Genomic DNA, 24,774 nt, shown 5'->3' with positions numbered 1-24,774 from the left:
CCTCCCTGTGCTCCCATCCTGCCCTGTGCCAGTCAGGGGCCAGAGATGCCTAGCCACGGCTAACAGGCTAACAGTCTGCTCTCTCTGTGGCATCAGTACGGATGCTGGGCTGCCAGCCCAGATGGCAGAGCTTCCTAATGAAATCCCTCCTGTAGCATCGTTAAACGCTGTTTCATTGGCTATTACTGTCATCATTTTTCTATAAATCTGTCGTTTGAACGCAACACGGCTGCAAAGTGACTGTAGTGTCACACATCGCGAGACAGGGACTCTTAAAGATACATTGAAGTAGACTGTGATTATCCTCACTAGAGCAATTGCCTAATTATGCCTGCATACACGTGCACATTTATGCAGTAGTCACTTTCATATGTACTGGTATGATTCAGACTTGATTCAGACCATGTTTCACACACATGTATTTCTACACACACACTCACAGGAGGCACATGCCTGACCAGGAAATGACAAGTAGAACCAGATTACCATAGACTAGTTTGGGAGTAGAGTTATTATGATGTCCCATGAATTGATTAACCTCTTTTCCCTAGTGTTGTTTGTTTCAAAATCCACAAATCTAAGTAGTCTTCAAGCTTACTTGTGTAAAAGGTTAGTGGTTTGATTTGAAGGAGACCAGTGTGTGCTGCTGTTCTTTGACGTCACCTCTTGTCTCCATAGACCCCCAAGCGACCAGCACCATAGACCAATCAGAGAAGCCGGATGAAGGGGAAGAGGAGGAAGAGAAAGAGGAGGAAAAGACAGAAGAAAAGACAGATGAGAAGGCAAAGAAAGTGCGCAAAAGTGTTAAGTTTTAACACTACTTTGGAAAAGAATTATGAAGGGAGAGAGATGGTGGCAGATGTGTGAATGATTGAGTGAATGAATGAGTGATTTTAATGTGTGAACGTGTGAGTGAGAAAGAGAGCTTCTAAGTTTGGATGGTAAGTATTAAAATTAAATGAATGAATGAATGAATGTAGGTAGGTACTGTCGGCAAATCTGTGAGCAAAAAATCTGGAAAGAGAGTGGGAGAGAGAGAGGGGGAGAGAGGGAGAGAGAGAGAGGGGGAGAGAGGGAGAGAGGGAGAGAGAGAGAGAGGGAGAGAGAATGTATAATAGATATGGCCCTTGTGAAGAGGTGAGGAGTGGCTCCTTAGAACTAATAAGACTAGTGGATAGGGCAAGGTCACTGTGACCTTGAGGTCCCTCACTGCAACGCTAGTCTTCTCTTCCATGTCAGGGGAACCATTCATTCACAACTCACTTTCTTACTTTGCTCTTTAATGTTACAAAGCAATGGAATAATGGCTAGAAATAATTACACGACACTCAAAATAACTGTAAACGGACAAACGCTGATGAACAGCTTCAGTATAGAGCACACACACACACGCACACGCACACGCACACACACACACACACACACACACACACACACACACACACACACACACACACACACACACACACACACACACAGAAGATATCATCTCACTATCGGTTCAGACTATATTCTAAAGCTGCCCCATTACTGTGCAGACATGATAATACAGACTCCCACATGGGTTCCTTTTAAAATCACAAAGACCTGTATTATGTGTACCAAATTTCACTCTGGCCTAGATTGGATATCTCTGCAGCATAATCATATTAAGATCTTGTTCTTGGAAGAAGTGAGCAGCTGCTGCCATCTTGTGGCAAGATAGGGGATGTAGAATAACCGGAGTGTGCGTATTGACATGGATTCACATACAATAAACTGTGTACTGCATAGGCCTTCAGATAATATGCATCTATATAATTGAAATGATCTAGATTTGTAATGTATTTGAAACATTTATTTGTGATGCATTTGAAGTTATTTTTGGTGTCCATCAAAGCTATTTGTGTCAATGATGTACTCTGGGTGTATGTGAGGATGCCATGCTTTTATAAAAGTAGTCCAATGTAGTTTTTTTGTGAGAAAGAAAATGTATTAGTTTTGTATCCAGAATCAGATTCGTATTGTTTGTTTGTTTAAATAATTTCCTGTCTAAAGATGCATTAATCAACTTAGCTGTATACGGTCTCTTTCTGTTGAACAATTGTCACAACGTTTAGTAACCTTTTAGTCACGACTTGGATAACTGTGTTTTTCATATTCTCATGAAAAACAACGCAGACAATACAATACATAGTGACTCTCTTTCTCTCTCTCTCTCTTCCCGCTGAAATGGAATGACACATTTGAATATTAAAATATTCACCCTCGGAATGTCATTATCATCATATTCTCATTGATAATGTCAATCTAATAAACAGTTTTCTTTATTTCCATCACATCTGTTCTCCAACTGCAGGATTGCTTGAGTCAGCGGAATACATTTTGGTAGTGTCACAGCTGAATGTCTCAATCTGTACCAACTGTTAATATATAGTCATTGTTTTGATTCTCTTTTTGTTGGACAATTGAACTTTTGTATGCTCTTTTCTCTTGCCTGGGTGTATGGGCTGGGCAGCCCTTTAAAGTTTTGAGACATATGGCACCTACTCCCTCCATTCTCTCACTGTCTGGCTGGAGTGAGCATCCTCTCCTTCTCCAAGTCTCTCTATCCTCCACGGTCAATAGGCGAGTGCCATGGCAAGAATGAACTTGAATCGATAATATTCTTCTTTATTTCATTCTTTTTTCTGTACTTGTTAAAGATGTAGACATTTCAATGTGAGCCACAATAACAATATCTAAATAAACACATTTTCCTGATTTGAAATGACTTTGTGTGTGTGTGTGCGTTCATGCCTGCATTCCTTGTGTGTATGTGTGTCTGTGATGAACATACAAAGTAATCCTCACAGTAATACACAAGGACACAGCTTGGATGAAGGAATTCGATTTGTTCTGGTGTGTGAAACTAATCCTAAAACTTTGAAAATATGCTTTTTAAAATAACATATATGACCTTAATTATAGGTACTACTGCACCGCATAAAATGATTGAAACAAGTGGTCCGTATTTCACAGCCTATGACGGAATGAATGAACACTACCCACATTCCAGAAGGAATTCTGATACTTGGAATGCTGTCTGGTTGCTTCTCAGGTGGTATGTTCTTCAAGTGGAGTATGTCAGAAAACACTCGCATGGAAAACAAAACTGTCAAAGTCAGCTGGCAAATTAAAAACAGGCTTCCTAGAAAGTATGCTAATTAATTTCTTTGGACTGATAAATTATTGCATCAACAGACAAATATAATGGTAGGTCCTTTAATATTGCATTTGTAGTTTAAGTAGCCTAATGCTACTGTTGTCAGATTAAAAACAAATAGCTAACATCGTACAACCATAGACATTAAAACAAGATTACCCCAAATCTAAACCGGAAGTGAGATAGTGACCCATTTCATGTAAAAGGTATTCCCGGAAGATACGTTTCGTCGATGATGATGTACTAAATTAGGTGAGTTAAAGGCTCAGGACTACAGTTTTCCTTATAACATTCAAACCAATTTCGTGTGGTCATTGTTCAGATGTGACATTTGTGTCCTATTTATTTATGTTTAATTGTAATATATTCATGAGAATGGGGTGTATACTGTGGCTATGTTGTTAGCTAGCTAATGGTAATACTAAAGCCAGCGCTAGCACTGTTGTTTTCTCCACTTGTAATGCAAGCCTAAATCAATTAAATATTACCCCCAGTATTATATACTAATTGTACATGTGTGTACGTAAACGGAACCTGCATGTATTGCTAAGCCAGTTGTAGCTTGCCAGTTTCAGTTTAGCTGTCAGCTAGCTAGCTGGTTAGCTAGCTATCTACTGTAGCTAGTTAGCTATATAAGTTACCTAGTTATTGTACAGTTTTAGTACGATTTCTAATGCAGTGATTTGTGTCGACTGGTTGGTCAAATTGGTCACTTATGTAATGTGGCTGGCGGTACACAGGCCAGATCTCAGGGTTAAGTTGTTTGTCTGTAGGAGGGTAATTTAGCCTAATGTGTTCAGTCTTCAACCCCAATGCTAATTGATGCATTCTAAGCGAATCAATACTGTAAATAGGCCTTCTCAGAATCAGATAAATCAACAGCATTTATTGTTATCTCTAACAGTCCAATGTTCAAAGTATCTGCTGTTTACTTTATTAGAGGGTGGGGCCGGCCGGCCATCACAGTGAAGATCAAGTCTTGTTGATTGACAACATCTATCTTTACCTTTTCCGTGCATGTATGCCTTTTTACTGAAAACACTTATGTTAAGTTTTCCTTGTGAGGTATTTACATTTTAATTCAATCACTTTTTGACAGGACCCCTTTTAATTTTAACGAAATCTACACATATTTGCCCATGGTAGAAGTGGTCAGAAAGTGCCTTTTTGGACCTGAATGCCAAAACATCCAAGAGATGAAGGTGCTCAAATTTGACCCATTTTTGCATACCATCCATATCTTCCTCACTGGAAAAGATAAATGGTTGAGATTGATATCATTTAAAAGCTTACAAACAGGGTATTGGGAAATTCAGAAGATCATCAGGCAATCATTTTGTATGATCTATTGTCTAGAATAGAACATCATTATTGATGATGATGATCAAATCAAATGTTATTGGTCGCCTATACACATAATTGTGTATAGGGGATGAAATACCTCATCCCCATATTGTTATTTATCTTCTTCCTCTTTTGCACCCCAGTATCTCTACTTGCACATCATCATCTGCACATCTATCACTCCAGTGTTTAATTGCTAAATTGTAATTATTCCGCCTCTATGGCCTATTTATTGCCTTACCTCCCTACTCTTCTACATTTGCACACACTGTACATAGATTTTTCTATTGTGTTATTGACTGTACGTTTGTTTATGTGTAACTCTGTGTTTATGTTTTTGTCGCACTGCTTTGCTTTATCTTGGCCAGGTCGCAGTTGTAAATGAGAACTTGTTCTCAACTGGCCTACCTGGTTAAATAAAGGTGAAATAAAAAATACAAATAATTAGCAGATGTTATTGCGGGTGTAGCGAAATGCTTGTGTTCCTAGCTCCAACAGTGCTGTAATATCTAACAATACACACAACAAGCAAATCTAAAAGTAAAAGAATGGAATTAAGAAATATAGATAAAAATTAGAACAAGCCATGTCTGAGTCCGGAGTATAAATATTGTGCGTGTGTGTGATGTATAGACAGTATATGGATAGAAAATGTAATATATCTGAAGAATACATAGGATACAATAGTATATGTACAGCAATAGTTGAATAAGATGGCCTTGACTAGAATACAGTACTCTGCATTCGGAAAGTATTCAGACCCCTTAACTATTTCCACATTTTGTTACGTTACAGCCTTGCTCTAAAATTGATTAAATACATTTTTTCCCTCATCAATCTACACACAATACCCCATAATGACAAAGCGAAAAGATTTTTTGAAATTTTTGCAAATGTATTAAAATAGAAATACCTTATTTACATAAGTATTCAGACCCTTTGCTATGAGACTCGAAATTGAGCTCATGTGCATCCTGTTTCCATTGATCATCCTTGAGATGTTTCTACAACTTGATTGAAGTCCACCGGACACCCTTTAAAATTAGTGGGTTCAGCTATTTCAGCCATACCCGTTGCTGACAGGTGTATAAAATTGAGCACAAAGCCACACAATCTCAATAGACAAACATTGACAATAGAATGGCCTTATTGAAGAGCTCGGTGACTTTCAACATGACACCGTCATAGGATGCCACCTTTCCAACAAGTCAGTTTGTAAAATTTCTGCCCTGCTAGAGCTGCCCCAGTCAACTATAAGTGCTGTTATTGTGAAGTGTAAACGTCTAGGAGCAACAACGGCTCAGTCGCAAAGTGGTAGGCCACACAAGCTTAGAGAACGGGACCGCCGAGTGCTGAAGCGCGTAAAATCGTCTGTCCTTGGTTGCAACACACAAGCCTAAGATCACCATGCGCAATGCCAAGCGTCGGCTTGAGTGGTTTAATGCTCGCCATTGGACTCTGGAGAAGTGGAAACGCGTTCTCTTGAGTGATGAATCACACTTCACCATCTGGCAGTCTGACGCACGAATCTGGGTTTGGCGGATGCCAGGAGAACACTACCTGCCCCAATGCATAGTGCCAACTGTACATTTTGGTGGAGGAGGAATAATGGTCTGAGGCTGTTTTTCATGGTTCGGGCTAGGGCCCTTAGTTCCAGTGAAGGGAAATCTTAACGCTACTGCATACAATGATATTGTAGCCGATTCTGTGCTTGCAACAGTCTGGGGAAGGCCCTTTCCTGTTATGCCCCCGCACACAAAGCGAGGTCCATACAGAAATGGTTTGTGTCGATCGGTGTGGAAGAACTTGACTGGCCTGCACAGAGCCCTGACCTCAACCCTATCGAACACCTTTGTGATGAATTGGAATGCCGACTGCGAGCCAGGTCAAGTGATTAGGCCTCTCTAATGCTCCTGTGGCTGAATGGAAGAAAGTCCCATCAGCAATGATTCAACATCTGGTGGAAAGCTTTCCCAGATATTCTGTTGTAGCAGCAAAGGGGGGGACCAACTCTATATTAATGCCCATCATTTTGGAATGAGATGTTTGACGAGCAGTTGTCCACATACTCTTGACCATGTAGTGTATGAGAATATGAAAAAAATCGTCATTTGTGTTTTTAGAATTTACGTTAATGGTTTAAAAAGAAAATTTGATTTAACTTTTTTTTCTAAGAAATAGTCAAATAGTTCAACACTGTTTGTAAGCTTTTAAATTATAGCAAACTCCACCGCTTCTGGCAGACCAGCCCAACATGAGTTCCCCCTTATCCTTGCACTTTCACTGGCCACACCTCACCATTACTCCCCCTCTCTCTGTCCCAGGTGGATCGGCCCCTCTCTCAGTAGGAATGCCGGGCGGAGTGGACTATGGGGAGTTTGGGGGGAGCCTTCCTGCCATCGCCTCTCTGAATGCGTCCTACTCCACCACTGTATCCCTCCCCTCCTCCTACTACCTGGTGGTGCCCCCTGGGGAGAAGAAGGTCATCTCGGACGTCCGTCGCACCTTTTGCCTCTTTGTCACCTTTGACCTCCTCTTCATCTCCCTGCTGTGGATCATCGAGCTCAATGTGAGTTCACTCCTTGTCAATCTATTTCCACTCTCATTTTATTTATTTTATTAAACCTTTTATTTATCTAGGCAAATCAGTTAAGAACAAATTCTTATTTACAATGACGGCCTACCCCAGCCAAACCCTAAACCGGACGACGCTGGGCCAATTGTGCGCCGCCCTATTGTGCGCCGCCGGGACTCCCAATCATGGCCGGGTGTATTATAGCCTGGAATGGAACCAGGGTCTGTAGTTAGTCCTCTAGCACTGAGATGCAGTGTCTTAGACCGCTGTGATACAGCCTGGAATGGAACCAGGGTCTGTAGTTAGTCCTCTAGCACTGAGATGCAGTGTCTTAGATCGCTCGGGGACCCATGTATTGTTGCTTTCTTTTATGTGTCTCACCTGTTGGTCTCTGCCCCTTGTTTTTGACAATTTTTCTGTGTCACTCTCCATACTTATTTTCACTGTTCTACATTATGCCAATTGTGTATATTGTGTGTGTACCACAGGGTATACACTGAGTATACCACACATTAAGAACCCCTTCCTCTACAAGGTGTCGAAAGCGTTCCGCAGGGATGCTGGCCTTCCCTTTCCTGTGTTGACTGTCAAGTTGGCTGGATGTCCTTTGGGTGGTGGACCATTCTTGATACACACGGGCAACGTTGATTGTGAAAATCCCAGCAGTGTTGTAGTTCTTGACACAAACCGGTATGGCTGGCACCTACTACCATACCCTGTTCAAAGTAGGGCTGGGCAGTATACCGTATTTTACTATATACCGGTATTTATGCACGGCCGTTTGGGTTTTTACTTTACCTTCTATAAAGCAATTTGAATGTTTGGTTTGTTAAATGTGATACGCAGTGTGTAACGTCCATTTTTATAGTTTACTCTGCTACCTGAGTCACCTTTCTCTGCTCTCTCTCTCCATGCCGCTTTCAACACAGCCCTAGTTCCACCCCCTGTCACTCAAGGAACGCATTTGTTGTTGCTTGACAACGAGACACTTTCGTTCAGTCTGCATGGTCAATACAGCACATGCAACAATGTTGATGACAACGATGTTTCCACTTTGATCTTAATATAAATCCACAAGCGTTCTATAATTACAATATCAGCTTGTGTTTCTTACATCTGCAAACAGCTAGTTTGTATTTTCTTAGCAGGTTAAGCTAAATCGTGTTAGCCACTAATGCTAATAACTTGTTAGCTGGCTAACTAGCTAATAAAAGTACCGAGTCGGAGCAAACGTAGCCAGCTAATAGAGCCTGATACCAGTACTGGTGGAGGCTTAAATCAGCATGTTGTTTGTGCAACAGTATCTTCTAAATCAAAGAGGAATAGGCGAAGCATGAATATGTACATGAATAAAGATTTAATGTAGCCAAAGATTATAGGGTACCCTAGGAAACACTGAATATCACTTTGGTTCCTACACTGTCACAATAACTCGTCCATGGCATTTTCATTCGTTGTCATGCCAAACAACACTGTATTCAAAGTGCCCACTATTATTTATATTCGAACTACAGAATTATGATAATATCGCTATTGCAACATTTGGTTAAAAATACGGCCTAGTATTTTTGCCAATATCGTGGCAGTGTGGAAACTCTCAAATGAGTGCAGGAAATTATTTTAGGTTGAAGTTGAATTGAACAATATAAAACAATCCGAATGGATAAAGACTAATTTGAAATAATTTAGAATATATGTGTTACCACCTTAGGGTCACGTACTACCATAAAGCAAATTTTGAACTTTAACTTTTCAAAAACATAAAATACTGTCAAAAATGTGAAAAATACCATATGATATGATATTTAGGCCACATCGCCCAGCCCCTGTTCAAAGGCACTTAAATATTTTGCATTGCCAATTCACCCTCTGAATGGCATACATACACAATCCATGTCTCAATGCTTAAAAATCCTTCTTTAACCTGTCTCCTCCCATTCATCTACACTGATCTGAAGTGACGTCAATAAGGGATCGTAGCATTCATCTGGTCAGTCGGTCATGGAAAGAGCAGGTGTTGTCGATGTTTTGTACACCCAGTGTATTGCTCTTATCACTTTACCACTTCCTTAAAAATGTGAACAAGATTGCTAGATTCCCAGCAGCGCTGTTAATAGTTTACTTTCGGTTATTTTCTCTGTGTGTGTCAATTATGTTCTCTAGTTATGACTGTTCCCTAATGATGATGTATGTATGTTATAGGAAGAGATGGCCTCTGGCTGCATGTTTACTGAATGGTTCTACTCTTGCCTTGTCCCACTGCAGATCCAGAACTCCATTTGGCAGAGCCTTGAGCTGGAGGTTGTCAAGTACAGCTTCCAGTCCTCCTTCTTTGACATCTTTGTGAGTGTAAACGATCAAGCTTTAATAATCGGTCAGAAAGTCGTACGTTTGACTGAACGTACTGTCAAGGTGACTCGCATGCCGACGCTTGCCTGTATTGAAAGCTAAGTCAACATGGCCAGCTCTCATGACCACATACGGAATTAACTTGGTAGTTTTACTCTTATCTTGTTTGTCTTTTTTTCTCCACCACAGCTCCTTGCCTGGTTTCGTTTCCTGTGTCTCCAGTTGGGCTATGCTGCTCTGCGTCTGAGGCACTGGTGGGTCATTGCGGTAAGAGCGCTCCTTGAGACAGACCCGACAGCCTGGTACCTAGATGGACTGATGGTCATATGTGGTGTGTGCTGACTGCTCTCACCCAATACCAGCTGTTGTTTTTAACAGTGTTTCATTCTCATAGATCACCACTCTAGTGACCAGCTCCTTCCTTGTAGCCAAAGTCATTCTCTCCAATGTGAGTGCCTCCCTCTCTCCTCTTACCAGAAACAGTTTTGATTGAGCTCCACACTTGTCTGTGTTCCCGAGCCACTTCACATTTTCACTTCTCTATTCAATAAGAACATGAGTATATTGTCAGTTTGTCTGCAGTTGACCGTTACTGTGTACGCAGCATGGTGGGGATTGTACATTCAAATCTATTATGATCCGAGTTAAGTCTTTCTTCTGCCCTCTGTGTCAACGCGCCGTGTCGACAGCCTGAAAGCCACACACCCCTACAATCTCTTCGCTATTTATTCATAACGAAGGGGAAGGAGACAAAGTGTTGCTTTTGTCAAGATACCTGCCCAGCGTCACATCTCGGAAATGGCAGAAGTAGTAGTGTTTATTCAAATGCAATATGGCTGTCTACACATGTGTATGTTAGAGTACCAAATGCCACCCTTTCCTCTATAGTGCATTACTTTTGACCAGACCCTTATGGACCCTGGTCACATGTAGTGTGCTAAATAGGGAATAGGGTGCCATTTGGGATGTAGCCTATATATACACCACTTGTCTCAGACTGACATGTCATTCCTCACACAGCTGCTATCCCAGAATGCCTTTGGCTACGTGTTGCCCATCACATCCTTTGTGGTGGCGTGGCTGGAGACGTGGTTCCTGGACTTCAAGGTGCTCTCCATAGAGGCTGGTGATGAGAGAGGTGAGTCACAGAGAGATGGATACATTTGAATGGTCCGGGGGTTTCCATTGACCATGTTTGTTCTGTCATTTTGCCAGAGCACATGCATTTGCAAAATAAGGTCTGGGCCCTCAGGAAATCCCCTCAGAAGGGAGAAGTGGGTTGTATTGGACAGACAAGTAGGATGGAATGATGAGATGGATACATTTGCAATAATGGAATGGACAAAGAGGAGAGGAAGATATGTGGTCTTTTACTTCTCCCTTTACGGTCTGTGTCTCCCTCAGCCTACCTAGCAGCAGTGAACGCAGCGTCGGAGCGAGCTCCCATGATCTACCCTCGCGCTGTGTCTGAAGGACAGTTCTACTCTCCACCGGAGTCCCTCGCAGGTACCACACTACATCTCCCTTTCTCTCTCCCTTGTAATTCTCAATGTCTTTCTCAATCTTCCTTGTCTGCCATATCTCTTTCTCTTTGTTTCACCTTTACGCTGTCTCTTACCTAACTGTAATCTCCATGGTGGGTGTGTGTGTGTGTGTGTGTGTGTGTGTGTGTGTGTGTGTGTGTGTGTTTTATGATGACCAGGGTCTGAGGAGGACCTGGATGAGGAGGGTCTGGGTCGCAGGGCAGTCTCCCCCCAGGAGAAGGCGCTGGTGAGGCAGGGTAAAGAGGCCATGGCCGTGGTGGAACAGATCCTGGCCCAGGAGGAGAACTGGAAGTTTGAGAAGAACAATGTGAGGGGCTCAAGTTCAGGGGCGTCAAACTCATTCCAGGATTTTTTTTTAATTTATTTGAACCTTTATTTAACTAGGCAAATCAGTTAAGAACAAATTCTTATTTACAATGACGGCCTACCAGGGAACACTGCCTTATTCAGGGGCAGAACGACACATTTTTACCTTGTCAGCTCGGTTACCGGCCCAACGCTCTAACCACTAGGCTACCTACCGCCCTGAAGGGCCGAGTGTCTGCAGGTTTCTGTTACTTCCTTTCAATTTGCATCCAGTTAAGACCTGGACAACCGTGTGAGGGGAGTTCCTAACTAATCAGTGACCATCATTGGTCAATCAAGTACAAGGGAGGAGCAAAAAACCCGCAGACACTTGGCCCTCCATGGGATGAGTGACACCTGTGTGCCAATTGCTTTTAGTTAGCTACCTGTTGTTGTACACTGTTAGTTTGTGGGTTGGACACAAGATGGTTTAATAGTGACAGATTTACTGGATGTTGCTAATATGTCGTTGTTTCTCCTTTTGTCAGGACGTGGGAGATTCTGTGTACACACTGGAGATCCCCTTCCATGGAAAGACCTTCATTCTCAAGGTACAGGGTCATCACTGTTCATTTTTGTGTATGGCCTTTGCTTTCATAACGTGTGGCTTGTCTGGTGTAAGTATTTAGTATATTGGGCTATATGCCTTCGGAAAGTATTCAGACCCCTTGACTTTTTCCACATTTTGTTACGTTACAGCCTTATTCTAAAATGGATTAAATACATATTTTGCCTCAGCAATCTACACACAATACAACATAATGACAAAGTGAAAACAGGTTGTTAGACATTTTTGCAAATTTATAAGAAATTTTTAAAAACTGAAATATGAGACTTGAAGTTGAGCTCCGGTGCATCCTGTTCCCATTGATCATCCTTCAGATGTTTTTACAACTTGATTGGAGTCCACCTGTGGTAAATTCAATTGATTGGACATGATTTGGAAGGGCACACACCTGTCTATATAACATCCCACAGTTGACAGTGCATGTCAGAGCAAAAACCAAGCAACGAGGTCGAAGGAATTGACCGTAGCGCTCCAAGACAGAATTGTGTCGAGGGCCTCAGACTGGGGCGAAGGTTCACCTTCCAACACGACATTACCCTAAGCACACAGCCAAGACAACACAGGAGTAGATTCAGGACAAGGCTCTGAATGTCCTTGATTGGCCCAGCCGGAGCTCGGACTGGAACCTGATCCAACATCTCTGGAGAGAAATGAAAATTGCTGTGCAGCGACGCTCCCCATCCAACCTGACAGAGCTTAAGAGGATCTCCAGAGAAGAATGGGAGAAACTCCCCAAATACAGGTGTGCCAAGCTTGTAGCGTCATCCCCAAGAAGACTCAACGCTGTAATCGCTGCCGAAGGGGCTTCAACAAAGTACTGAGTAAAGGGTCTGAGTACTTATGTAAATGTGATATTTCAGTAAAAATAAATAAATTGCTTTGTCATTGTGGGGTGTTGTGTCTACGTTGATGAGGGGAAAAAACGATTTAATCAATTTTAGAATAAGGCTGTAACAATGTGGGGAAAGTCAAGGGGTTTGAGTACTTTCTGAAGGCACTGTATATCGTATATTCAATGTCTTCCTAGACTGTTTGATAGGCTTTGTATTTATAGCTATGTGTTTGTGTGCTGTATGTCCCAGGCCTTCATGCAGTGTCCTGCAGAGCTGGTGTACCAGGAGGTGATCTTACAGCCAGAGAAGATGGCCCAGTGGAACAAAACCGTTTCTGGCTGCCAGGTAACCTGCACTATCCTCTTTCCTCTTTTTCTCATGACCAGTCATCAGACAAACAGGCTTAACCGAGTACAGTGAACCTACTGCGAAAACTGTTTTGTTATGATTCAGATAAGTTGTTGTGGCCCATACGATGCCAAAGGCTGACATTGCTCTCCATTTGTTCCTTTAGATCCTCCAGAGGGTGGATGACAACACCCTGGTGTCGTACGATATCGCTTCCGGAGCAGCAGGGGGGGTAGTGTCTGCCAGGTAACACAACACAACATGGACTACCTCGAATATGGAGTCATCCGGTTCCCTATGTAGTGCACTAATTTGGACCAGGGCCCGCATAGGACTCTGGTCAAAAGTAGTACATTATATAGGGTTCCAACCCTCGTTTTGTCCATGTTTTGAATGTAAAAGTAATTCATGTCCTTGTGTCCTTCAGGGACTTTGTGAATGTGAGGCGGGTGGAACGCAAACGAGACTGCTACGTCTCCGCTGGCATGGCAACCGACCATGACGCCAAGCCGCCGCACAGTCGCTATGTCAGGTCTGGCCTCGCCTCTAGACAGCCTCATTTCACTGGGAACAATACTGAAAGCAGATCGCGTCAACCAGACCATTCATGCTAGTTAATTAGCCGACATGTGATACTACCATCCCTCTCCTCTAACTCTCTCTTCTCCTCCCTACCATCCGTCCCTCTCTCTCTTTTCTTCCCTAGAGGTGAGAATGGTCCAGGAGGGTTTGTGGTCCTGAAGTCCAGCAGTAACCCCTCGGTTTGTACCTTTATCTGGGTGCTCAACACAGACCTCAAGGTAAGAACAGACTGTTGAGGATGGTTTGTGTGTGCTTGTTGCTTTGAGGTATTGTCAGTGGGCTGGAGAAGCAGTATACCTTTCATGTCTGATCTTGTTTTGTCTCAGGGTCGACTGCCCCGCTACCTTATCCATCAGAGTCTGGCTGCCACCATGTTTGAGTTTATGGCCCATCTACGCCAGCGCATCCGTGACCTACGGTCCACTCGCTAGATGCCCTCTCACTTACTTCCTGTAGGGAAGCTAGATGCTTGCAACCCACAGCGCCACCGCAGGTTTGGTGGTGTCACTGCAGATTTTTGGGAACACCTACAGTTGGAAGTGCACCTGAGATTATGGTGGATATCAAATGTACTTAGACTAGAGGATGGGAGACTGGTGTGTCTGTACTTTCACCTGTCTTTTAGACGTGAGGAGGTCTGGGGCTGTCAGAGGAGATGTTCCTCCTCTCCCAGGAACTCCATGTTGTTTTTAAACATAGTTACACTCGTTTTTATGTAAATGTTCTGCTGTTTCTCTCACTGATACCAGTGCTGGCTGCTTCTCCCTCCAGCCAAGAAGTCTAACAGTATTGAAAGTGTAATGGAGGTCAGACTAGGACTACGCTTGATGAGACTTGGTGAAGACCGCTAACTCTGAGCCTTATTCTACTGCACATTTATGTTCGCCATTGACTGGCTGTTATGCTTTGTTCTTGTTGTTTTTCCACTGTCCTTCTCTGGTAACCAGGGAAACCGCTACACATGGACCACATCATAAACAAAAATTGAACTGTTGGAACACAATGAACCCACAGCGTGTTCCTTTTGTCCTCGTTGACCCTCACTGCACTGTGATCCATTTGAAACTGACTGTAGGAGTGCTGTAGTCCTCCAGCCACTAGGGGGCGACACCACCACAGCTCTACTAACAACGGGAGACCACCTACTTAATGGAGCTCAAGATGGGTGGTTGTGATGACTTATCGGTCGCTCACGGGTTCATAAAGAGTTTCAGATACTCTTCTGTGCCAAGCCTTTAGTGGCCTTTTTAGCTAGAGGGAATCCAACTGCCCTTAATGATGGTTGACCTAAATTGTAACTGTATTGGTAAATGTATCGCAGCCTTCTGAGATAAGCCTTTACTGCAGACATACTGTAGATGGAGAAGTAGCAGTAAGTGAATTGTGATTCGTTATGTTCAACATTGTGGTGGATGCAATATTGAAATTGGCTATAATTGGAGTTCTGATTCTCTGTATGTAATAAAAGCATGCTGCTTTGCATATCACAACCTTCAGCCATCAGCCTGCTGTGTGCATGTCGATGCAGTGCTGAATGTCTGGTATGTCAGGTCATTGAACGTTACACTTGTGAGAACTCATGTTCCCCTCTAATGCCTTGCAGTCCTGTAAAAATACAAGTCGGACTTGTTCTGTTTTGGACTCCACTCTATTTTAGGGCCCTAGTTAACCGGCTTAGCTACATTATTCTATCAGAAAAGAAACAAAACATGTTGGGGGGGGGGGAAATGTATGAGCTGTCAAAGTGAAAATAAGGTCTTTGAATTCCGTGAAGAAGAGGGGAAAAAGTCTGAAGATAATTTGAACAGTTTGCCATCTGTGTGAGTGGGAGTTTCACACTTTCACACCAGTTCTGTAAATCTCTTAACTAATAATTGGGCAGAGAAAGCTGTTGGTTGGTTTGGTGCCTTTGTCACAGTGACAGAAATGGGCGTATAGTGTCACTGTGACCACACTTGAACTGTTAGGACTTATCTATTACTAGAATATCACTTGTTTGCTAAAGGTATGTGTTGCAAAGGTTGTTTTATTTTCAGTTGTGTATTTTTTATTTATTTCGATGATTGTTCTAATGTTTTGAAATCATACAAACTGCTGATCATTTACAAAAATGTGTCAATTTATGATCGTCTTCAAATATCTTACCAGGATACTGAACAACTATATTTTTTAACAGAAGATTAACCTGCCTTGAATCTCTAATAAAATGTTAAATAGTTATTGATGAAACATCCTGACTCCCCTTTCCAGTGAACATACCCCTCAACCCTGTAACACAGACTATCCAAGATGGCTGGTTGAGTAGGTTATCCTGTAGGCCCATACACTGAAAAGCCTGATTTACAAAATGTACACTTGTGATATTAGGAGTGACTCCTCTGATAAGGACGATTTCACAGGGAACGTGACACAAACCACTGAGTAGATGCAGGCAACACACAGGGTTTTGTCCATTAGGTGCCGAACTGAACAAAACGGACTGGAACATGGAGGGACTACCTGGACTTGTCCACAGCAACCTTTGGGTTGCTCGACGTTCACGTTAAACGGCCGGGACAACCACACTACTTTTGTTTTTTTGCCTTAAGTAACCTTGGGTGTTATGTAACCATACCAAACGTAACACGTCATCCTAATATGAGTGTCCCGGATTTACGTGTACTATGTTGCGCCTAGTCTATGAGACCAGGCTGTCCAATAAGAAACACTTATTGTTTTAAAAAGTTTCCTATTACAAGCCCTAATGAACATGGTCACGCTCCATTTCCCAGTCTCCCTCTTTCTCACCCTGTCTACCATTTGCATGGCTCTCTGTGTGCTTGAGGCTGAGGTGTTTATTAGTGATAACACTGACTAAAGTTGCCATCTCATGGGAGCTCTCCATTAACATTTACACTTCAATCTACTATGTTGTCCTTTTTTTGCCTTTTGGATGAGTGTTTTATATAAGATACAGCATTTGGGTAGAGATCATTTTGTGAACCAAGCGTACCTTTAGTCCAGAATAAAAAAATAAAAAGAGGTCCATTCTGCGTGGATAGAATCTAGAGTCTTTATATAATAGGAGCACTGATTATCTTGTTCACTGATGAAACGGTTCTCTGATATATTTTCTGTTTTACCATTTCCACTACGTGAGGAGTACATCCAGGTTATTGGCCTAGGGGCGGTGACATCTAGCAACACATATTTTACTTTGAAGAAGTAAATTCCCTAAACAAAAGCTTGTTTTGTTTAAATGCAATATGTAGCCTTCTTTCCTCTGTAGAGTGTGTGGTTTTAAGTGGATGGATAAAGGAGATAAGAATGTGGGTAGCAAAGTGGGGGTACAGGAGCTAGGGCCTTGCTATTCCTGCTGGGGGGCAGAGGATCGTTCAGCTCACATGACTGTGCTGTGACTGAGTTGGGTCTTGTGTGTGCGTGTGGATCTGTGGTGATGAGTGAGAGGGGAGAGGCTACTCAGTGCTCTCTTTGTGGTGAGACATTCCCTGGGTCATCCTCTCTTCCAGCTTCTCTGATCCAGGAGGAAAGTCTCTGGATTTGGAGACCTTAGCTGGCTACCTCTTCTGGACCTCAGACATCGGGACCTGGAATGAGAAGAGGATTCCACACCAGTATATACAGCGTGGATATCGGGATGGAGATTGGAGCCCAGTTGTTGGAAATGACCTGTTCACTCGACACTCTTTAGAATGGTTTCTGTCTGAACAGGATATTTTTCTTGAAACTCATTTTGTCAGTGTGGAGGCAGGGTATCAACAGAGTGAGAACCGTGGGTGTTCAACAGCTCTGAGTGCTTGACAAACTTTTTCTCTTTGCTCCTGTGGATATTGTTTTGGAATCAAACTCGGAGGGTGTGACCAAGGTTCCAGGTCCGAACCCTCATCCTACACCACTGGGTCACCTATCCTCAGCAGGGAACTGGTAGACAGAAAGAGGTGGATATAGTGTGTTGGACCAACTTCACTGGTTGGAGAGGATTTTTTTCCCTTCTTACCTGTCCTGTACCTGGATAGGACTTGAGAAACGGTAGCGTATACCCTCTCTTGTCTGAAGAGTTTAACCATATCTGGACACTAGACCTTATCTGGACCTCTAACTGCTCTCACGCTATCTTCTACCGCTCTACTTCCCTCTCTCTCTCCAGCAGAGATGGGGGCTGCCTTCAAGAGGTTCTGTGCTCGGTTCTGTTGCTGCTGCTGCATTAGCGATGATGAAAGTGAGGAGGAGAAGGAGCCTTTAATCAGGTATACAATCCATGACACTGCGATACACTGACATATAGACTCATCAACATGACAACCCATGACACCCCAACATACTGACATACACACTTATCACCATGACAACCCATGACACCCCGACACACTTACATATAGACTTATCACCATGACAACCCATAACACCCTGACACACTGACATGCACACTTATCACCATGACACCCCAACACACTGACATACACACTTATCACCATGACACCCCGACACACTTACATATAGACTTATCAACATGACAACCCATGACACCCCAACATACTGACACACACACTTATCACCATGACAACCCATAACACCCCGACACACTGACATGCACACTTATTACCATGACACCCCAACACACTGACATACACACTTATCATGACAACCCATGATACAGTGACATGCACACTTATCACCATGACACCCCAACACACTGGCATACACACTTATCATGACAACCCATGACACAGTGACATACACACTTATCACCATGACATACATACTTATCACCATGACAGCCCATGACACACTGACATACATACTTATCACCATGACAGCCCATGACACCCTGACATACACACTTATCACCATGACAACCCATGACATCCAAACACACTTACACCACAGGAGGCTGCTGAGGGGAGGATGGCTCATAATACTGACTGGAATGGAGCGAATGGAATGGCATCAAACCATGTGTTTGATGTACTTGATACCATTCCACCTATTCCGCTCCAGCCATTACCATGAGCCCGTCCTCCCCAATTAAGATGCCACCAACCTCCTGTGACTTACACACACTTATCAAGATACACAACATGATGCTTAATAAACAAACAATGTCACAATTCCTCATGTGATTTCTCACCCTCATGTCTCTCCACACCAATCCATAGATTTGAGTGACAGTTGAAGTCGGAAGTTTACATACACCTTAGCCAAATACATTTAAACTCAGCTTTCACAATTCCTGACATTTAATCCTAGTAAAAAAGTCCCTGTCTTAGGTCAGTTAGGATCACCACTTTATTTAAGAATGTGAAATGTCAGAATAATAGTAGAGAGAATGATTTATTTCAGCTTTTATTTATTTCATCACATTACCAGTGGGTCAGAAGTTTACATACACTCATTTAGTATTTGGTAGCATTGCCTTTAAATTGTTTAACTTGGGTAAAACGTTTCGGGTAGCCTTCCACAAGCTTCCCACAATAATTTGGGTGAATTTTGGCCCATTCCTCCTGACAGAGCTGGTGTTACTGAGTCAGGTTTGTAGGCCTCCTTGCTCGCACACTCTTTTTCAGTTCTGCCCACACATTTTCTATAGGATTGAAGTCAGGGCTTTGTGATGGCCACTCCAATACCTTGACTTTGTTGTCCTTAAGCTATATTGCCACAACTTTGTAAGTATGCTTGGGGTCATTGTCCATTTGGAAGACCCATTTGCGACCAAGCTTTAACTTCCTGACTGATGTCTTGAGATGTTGCTTCAATATATCCACATAATTGTCCATCCTCATGATGCCATCTATTTTGTGAAGTGCACCAGTCCCTCCTGCAACAAAGCTTCCGCACAACATGATGCTGCCACCCCCGTGCTTCACGGTTGGGATGGTGTTCTTCGGGTTGCAAGCCTCCCCCTTTTTCCTCCAAACATAACGATGGTCATTATGGCCAAACAGTTCTATTTTTGTTTCATCAGACCAAAGGACATTTCTCCAAAAAGTACGATCTTTGTCCCCATGTGCAGTTGCAAACCGTAGTTTGGATTTTTTTATGACGGTTTTGGAGCAGTGGCTTCTTCCTTGCTGAACAGCCTTTCAGGTTATGTCGATATAGGACTCGTTTTACTGTGGATATAGATACTTTTGTTTGTACCCGTTTCCTCCAGCATCTTCACAATGTCCTTTGCTGTTGTTCTGCGATTGATTTGCACTTTTTGCACCAAAGTACTTTCATCTCCTTCCTGAGCGGTATGACGGCTGCGTGGTCTCATGGTGTTTATACTTGCGTACTATTGTTTGTACAGATGAACGTGGTAACTTCAGGCGTTTGGAAATTGCTCCCAAGGATGAACCAGACTTGTGGAGGTCTACACCATGACAATTGGAGGTATACACCTCAATTCTTCTGAGATTTTGGCTGATTTCTTTTGATTTTCCCATGATGTCAAGCAAAGATGCACTGAGTTTGAAGGTAGGCCTTGAAATACATCCACAGGTACACCTCCAATTCACTCAAATGATGTCAATTAGCCTATCAGAAGCTTCTAAATCCATGACATCATTTTCTGGAATTCTCCAAGCTGTTTAAAGGCACAGTCAACTTAGTGTATTTAAACTTAAACCTCTGACTTGTAAGTGAAATAAACAATTATTGGAAAAATGACTTGTGTCATGCACAGAATAGATGTCCTAACCGACTTGCCAAAACTATAGTTTGTTTAACAAGAGTGGTTGAAAAATGATTTTTAATGACTCCAACCTAAGTGTATGTAAGCCTCCGACTTCAACTGTATGTCATGCTCTCCATCCATAGCCCTCAGATTTAGTCACACTAGTGTAATACACAGGTGTGGAACCAACAAACAACGATCCTCTCTATATCTATCGAATTGATAACAGCTTCACAGTCATCCCGATGTTCCCCTTATAGACCATGTTCGTTTGTGTGTGTGAGTGTCTATTTGTCTATTTGTTTCAGTCCTGACACTTTGGAGTACTTTGACCGCGAGGCGAAGAAGCGAAGGGAACAGGAACAGAACCTGTGGAGTGAGCCAGGCGACCCGAGCCACTCGGAGAGAGACGATGACCGGATCCTGTACAACCTCATCCAGAACAGGAACCAGACACGCAGGGGCTCGCTGGTACCAGAGGGGGGACCCAGGGAGGGGGACAGGGGACACTTACTGTATGACAACAGAGAGTTTGGGTTCCTAAGAGGGACCCACTGGGCACACACTGGTTGAATCAACGTTGTTTCTACGTCATTTCAATTCATTTTATGCGCTCTGGTATAATGTAGGCCTACATTATCCAACTGGGTACCATGCCTGTCCAACAACACTTTGTTGTCTCCTGTTTGTTGGGTGAATGTGCTGCTATCTCACAGTAGGTTTACTCTAGTTGATTGACCTGTGTTTGTGGTGATAGTTGTGTACTAGGTTAATATTGTTCGTATGTAACCCTGCACCCTTTCCCTCTGTAGGCGCACCGGCGTCTGAGTGTGGACATTGAGGGTATGAGAGATCTGCGTCGGGAGGTCAGGGACAAGTGGAAGATGATCCTGGAGAATTTAGGTGAGAGAGAACAAATGGAAGGGTAAAATGAGGGTGATAGAGAACAAATGGAAGGGCAAAAGGAGGGTGATAGAGAACAAATGGAAGGGCAAAAGGAGAGAAAGACAAAATTAATCAAATCTAATCTCAGCAACCGTGAACTCTCATTGGCTCAGGGTTCATGGCGGAGGCGGAGTCTCTGCTGACGGTGTCTGCCAGTGCGTCGTATGACCGTATGAAGAACGCCTCGGCGTCACGCACACTACTGCACACGCTCCACTCTGAGACGTCTATCTTCAACACCCGGGAGGCCCCACCTGAGAGATACCTCTTCATCCTGGTGAGAACAGAAACTAAAAGAGGGACATTTAGTATTATGGTTATAATGTCTTTCACTTCCTTCTCCAAATCACTTCCTGTTTGATGATGATGACTCTTATACCTCCCCTCTTCCTCTGTTTACTCTTTCTTCCTTCCCTCTTTGGGTCTTTTCTCTTCTTCCTTCACTCTTTGTTTTTCACCCTCTCCATCTTCCTCTCGCTTTCCATCTTCCTCTCGCTTTCCCTCCTCTCTCCATCTTCCTCTCTCTTTCCCTCCTCTCTCCGTCTTCCTCTCTCTTTCCCTCCTCTCTCCATCTTCCTCTCTCTTTCCCTCCTCTCCCCATCTTCCTCTCTCTTCCCTTCCTCTCTCCATCTTCCTCTCTCTTCCCCTCCTCTCTCCTTTTCATATAGGATCGTCTCATATACCTGGATGCTGCTGAGGACTTCTTGGCGAAGGCTAGACGCTTCTACCCCAAGCGTGATACTGATGATGAAGATGAGGACAACCCATTAGCAGTCAACCTGCCGTTGCTACTGGCCAGAGTGAACCGCACCATGAACAGAGAAGGGAGCGACGATGAGGACAAGAGGCTGGATGAGGAAGATGGGAGTGGAAGAGAGGACAACTTCTAGACGGAACAGGAGCTGCAATGACCTCAGACAGTAGACAGGGGGCAGTAGTTAGTTGTTTATGTTGCAGAGTTGGGTGCATACAGTGCTAGGATGTCTGATTCTGAATATACTCTGTTGAAAATACTCTCCCAATTTGCACTAACACTAGGGGCTCTATTCAATCTGTGTTGCTGAAGTGTTACAGATTGTGCGATAGAAATGTAAAGGTCATTTCCTGACTGAACCGACATGTGCAGTGTTTACCGTGAAAGCAGTCTCTGCTAACACGGGAACATTACCTTTACATTTCAATCACTCTGTAACGCTGCACTTCTGCGATACAAATTGAATAGAGCCCTAGGTTTGAACAAAAAAAAATACAGCTTTCCTTTCACCTCATCAGAACCATGATCCAATATGATTCTGTTTTTCTTATTTTTCTGTTTAGGCAGACTTAGCTGGGTCTCAGGTATATTAGGGAGCGTTTGAGGTTATCACCCTGCCATTTTTTTATCAATCAGACAGTGTTAGTTACCCAACTCCCTGGGTCTGTTCATTATTGGTCTCCGCCAGGGAACACAGTGGACACAGTTAACACAGCACTGAAACCCGTAGGGCACAGCTGTCCTGTTCCACATCAGCACTTTGTCTCATGATTATCAGCACTTGTTTTATCTAGTCACAAGACAGTCTTTTAAAACCACTAGTTAAGATTACCTTGGAATAAATGTTTGTTAACGAATTAAATAATTTGAGTTGTCCATTTATTTAACGGACCATGCTTATCAAGAGGTACTAGTGTATTTTTGTTCATGAAGTTTACAGAGATGAGTTTAGTAACAAAATGACTCAACTTTGAATGAGTGTGTGTGTGTCTGTGTGAACAGTGGAGGTTGCAGTATGTGGGTATCTAATGGTCACTTAAAGTACATGTCAAGATTGTGAGAGCGTTTGGGATGTTTTGGTGAGTTGAAGGGGATGCAGCATGTGTCTTATGTTCTATTGTAAAGTTGATTTGGAAAATAAAGTGGCAACCTGATACTGCAGACCAAGTTGTGTGTGTGTGTGTGTGTGTGTGTTTGGCAGGGTTAATGTGTCCACGGGGAGCTCTCAACTCCCTGTCACATGTCGGCATGGTGTGGTCACAGCTCCAACACTGTGGCTCACCCATGCCTGCTGTGAGCCACGCCCCACAGAGATAGCCTCTGACCTGGTCCAATCTGGCCTGTCCTGGGCGTGCTCGTCCCTCTGGGTCCACAGGGGGTGTGTGGATGAGGATGTTGATGATTTGATGGTCAGCTGTCTATAATGTTACGTGAGAATGACACTGGTGAGGGCACATCTCTCAACAGGGCAGCAGCATGTTTCTTAGAAAATAGACAGACAGTGGCATCATGCCCATAGGGGGGACAAAGGCACACTCCCTCAGATTTGTCCTGTTTTGACATTTTTCAGATGTTAAATGAATTACTCAAGTTCATTTTTAAGCCCACATTTTATAATTATTTTTTATATATATAGGGGACACGCTGACTGGACCAGGCGAAGAGAACCCCCCTCTATTCCCCCAAGTAAGTGGTTCCTTCCTAGTTGCACAGAGCAAAGAGATGCCTAGACAAGATGCTAGATATTCTAGAGTCTAATAGTTGCAGTATTGTCAGTGGAGGAGAGAGAGAGTGTAGAGTGACACTGGATTTTAGCTGCCAGTGATGGGCAGGAGGTATGTTTGTAAATGAATTTAATCAAGCTATGTGGCCTATGGATTCCTTCTTGATGAATAAATAAAACAAAAATGTTTTGCTGTTTCTCTGTAGTACTTAATTTGATTACTCTTTTGATGATGATAATTTTCCTGCTAGGGAGGAAAGGCTTCTAAAGTTAGTAATTTCCACTTTGAAATTTCAGACTTGACTTGCCCTAATGAAAAATGATTCAACCCCTAATCCACATAATAATTTACATTTCCTGTTGCTCAGGAATATATTCCTGCTGTAGCAGACTGGTTCAAATTAGGATCCTACATCCGTAGCCACCTATCAATTTTATGAAGTTGGAAATTCATAGACAGAGCTATACATGCAAAGATTGACAGACATTTAGATTGTTCTTTAAAAGAATCGAATGACAATAAATAGATACACAATTGACTAAAATGTATCTAATTCTTGGCTTATGACACTATATACCAGTGTGCCAGTTGTACTTAACTCCTAAGACATAAAAGTTCTTAAAGAATCAATGTCCATCGTTCATTTAAATGACAATTGAACAGGTAAAGCGATATAGATATGTTTAAAAGCTGTTCCCTCCCTCCCTCCCTCCCTCCCTCCCTCCCTCCCTCCCTCCCTCCCTCCCTCCCTCCCTCCAGCAGCTGAAGCTGACTGTATAGTTATGTAACAGAGAGAGAGCGCCCTGGCACTGTGTAGGGGGCTGCCAGGGGACAGAATGATCATCCTGCCAGGATCACCTTATCACTGCTCACCCTTAGGGAACTTCTACACCGAAGGCCTCATTAGAATAGTGATGTGACAATTAATCCATGAACAGAGGAACTTTGAGTACCCATGCGGGTGCCTATCACACTTACTGTCAGGCAGCTGCGTCCCTGCCAGACATGTGACTTGTGTTGTTGT

General features: G+C 43.1%; 3 protein-coding genes across 7 annotated transcripts in view; all 3 read left to right on the top strand.

The window, feature by feature from the left end:
• The window catches only part of LOC120033924 (protein phosphatase 1 regulatory subunit 1B-like), a 29,715-nt gene extending 26,963 nt beyond the window's left edge, over positions 1-2,752 (top strand). For all 3 annotated transcript variants that reach the window (XM_038980324.1, XM_038980325.1, XM_038980326.1), the window contains one exon: positions 679-2,752. In XM_038980324.1, coding sequence (XP_038836252.1) covers positions 679-815 — 137 coding nt within the window. In that variant the 3' untranslated portion in view covers positions 816-2,752. The remainder of the gene's footprint in view (positions 1-678) is intronic.
• A 624-nt stretch (positions 2,753-3,376) lies between these two features.
• LOC120034218 (stAR-related lipid transfer protein 3) lies at positions 3,377-15,901 on the top strand. Of its 3 annotated transcripts, none has more exons than XM_038980692.1 (14): positions 3,377-3,436; positions 6,853-7,097; positions 9,369-9,446; positions 9,642-9,719; positions 9,847-9,900; positions 10,473-10,590; positions 10,857-10,958; positions 11,155-11,303; positions 11,830-11,892; positions 12,992-13,087; positions 13,257-13,336; positions 13,518-13,622; positions 13,797-13,890; positions 13,999-15,901. In XM_038980692.1, exons 2-14 carry the CDS (start codon positions 6,879-6,881, stop codon positions 14,101-14,103), a joined length of 1,341 nt encoding a protein of 446 aa, XP_038836620.1. In that variant the 5' UTR covers positions 3,377-3,436; positions 6,853-6,878; the 3' UTR covers positions 14,104-15,901. The 3 variants fall into 3 exon arrangements, with proteins under 3 accessions (XP_038836620.1, XP_038836622.1, XP_038836621.1); XM_038980693.1 differs by having other exon boundaries at positions 3,427-3,436; positions 6,877-7,097; XM_038980694.1 differs by lacking the exon at positions 9,847-9,900.
• Positions 15,902-17,302: 1,401 nt separating this feature from the next.
• On the top strand, positions 17,303-22,824 carry LOC120034551 (melanoregulin-like). The gene is made up of 5 exons (XM_038981151.1): positions 17,303-17,919; positions 20,636-20,798; positions 21,140-21,230; positions 21,386-21,549; positions 21,941-22,824. The coding sequence occupies exons 1-5, from the start codon at positions 17,825-17,827 to the stop codon at positions 22,160-22,162; spliced, it is 735 nt and encodes a 244-aa protein (XP_038837079.1). The 5' UTR covers positions 17,303-17,824; the 3' UTR covers positions 22,163-22,824.
• Positions 22,825-24,774: the final 1,950 nt, after the last annotated feature.

The sequence above is a fragment of the Salvelinus namaycush genome, chromosome 41 (genome assembly GCF_016432855.1).
Source record: "Salvelinus namaycush isolate Seneca chromosome 41, SaNama_1.0, whole genome shotgun sequence".
NCBI classification, from domain to species: Eukaryota; Metazoa; Chordata; class Actinopteri; order Salmoniformes; family Salmonidae; genus Salvelinus; species Salvelinus namaycush.
The sequence above is the reverse complement of the archived record's forward strand: the minus strand, read 5'-3'. Positions and strand labels throughout refer to the sequence as shown.

Excerpts from the sequence above, each read along its gene's own strand:
- LOC120034218 (XM_038980692.1), top strand. The coding sequence starts at position 6,879 with ATGCCGGGCGGAGTGGACTATGGGGAGTTTGGGGGGAGCCTTCCTGCC. Across the intron at positions 9,720-9,846 it reads GGCACTGGTGGGTCATTGCG|ATCACCACTCTAGTGACCAG; the intron begins GTAAGAGCGCTC and ends TCATTCTCATAG. Across the intron at positions 13,891-13,998 it reads TGCTCAACACAGACCTCAAG|GGTCGACTGCCCCGCTACCT; the intron begins GTAAGAACAGAC and ends GTTTTGTCTCAG.
- LOC120034551 (XM_038981151.1), top strand. The coding sequence starts at position 17,825 with ATGGGGGCTGCCTTCAAGAGGTTCTGTGCTCGGTTCTGTTGCTGCTGC. Across the intron at positions 17,920-20,635 it reads GAGAAGGAGCCTTTAATCAG|TCCTGACACTTTGGAGTACT; the intron begins GTATACAATCCA and ends TATTTGTTTCAG. Across the intron at positions 20,799-21,139 it reads AGACACGCAGGGGCTCGCTG|GCGCACCGGCGTCTGAGTGT; the intron begins GTACCAGAGGGG and ends TTCCCTCTGTAG.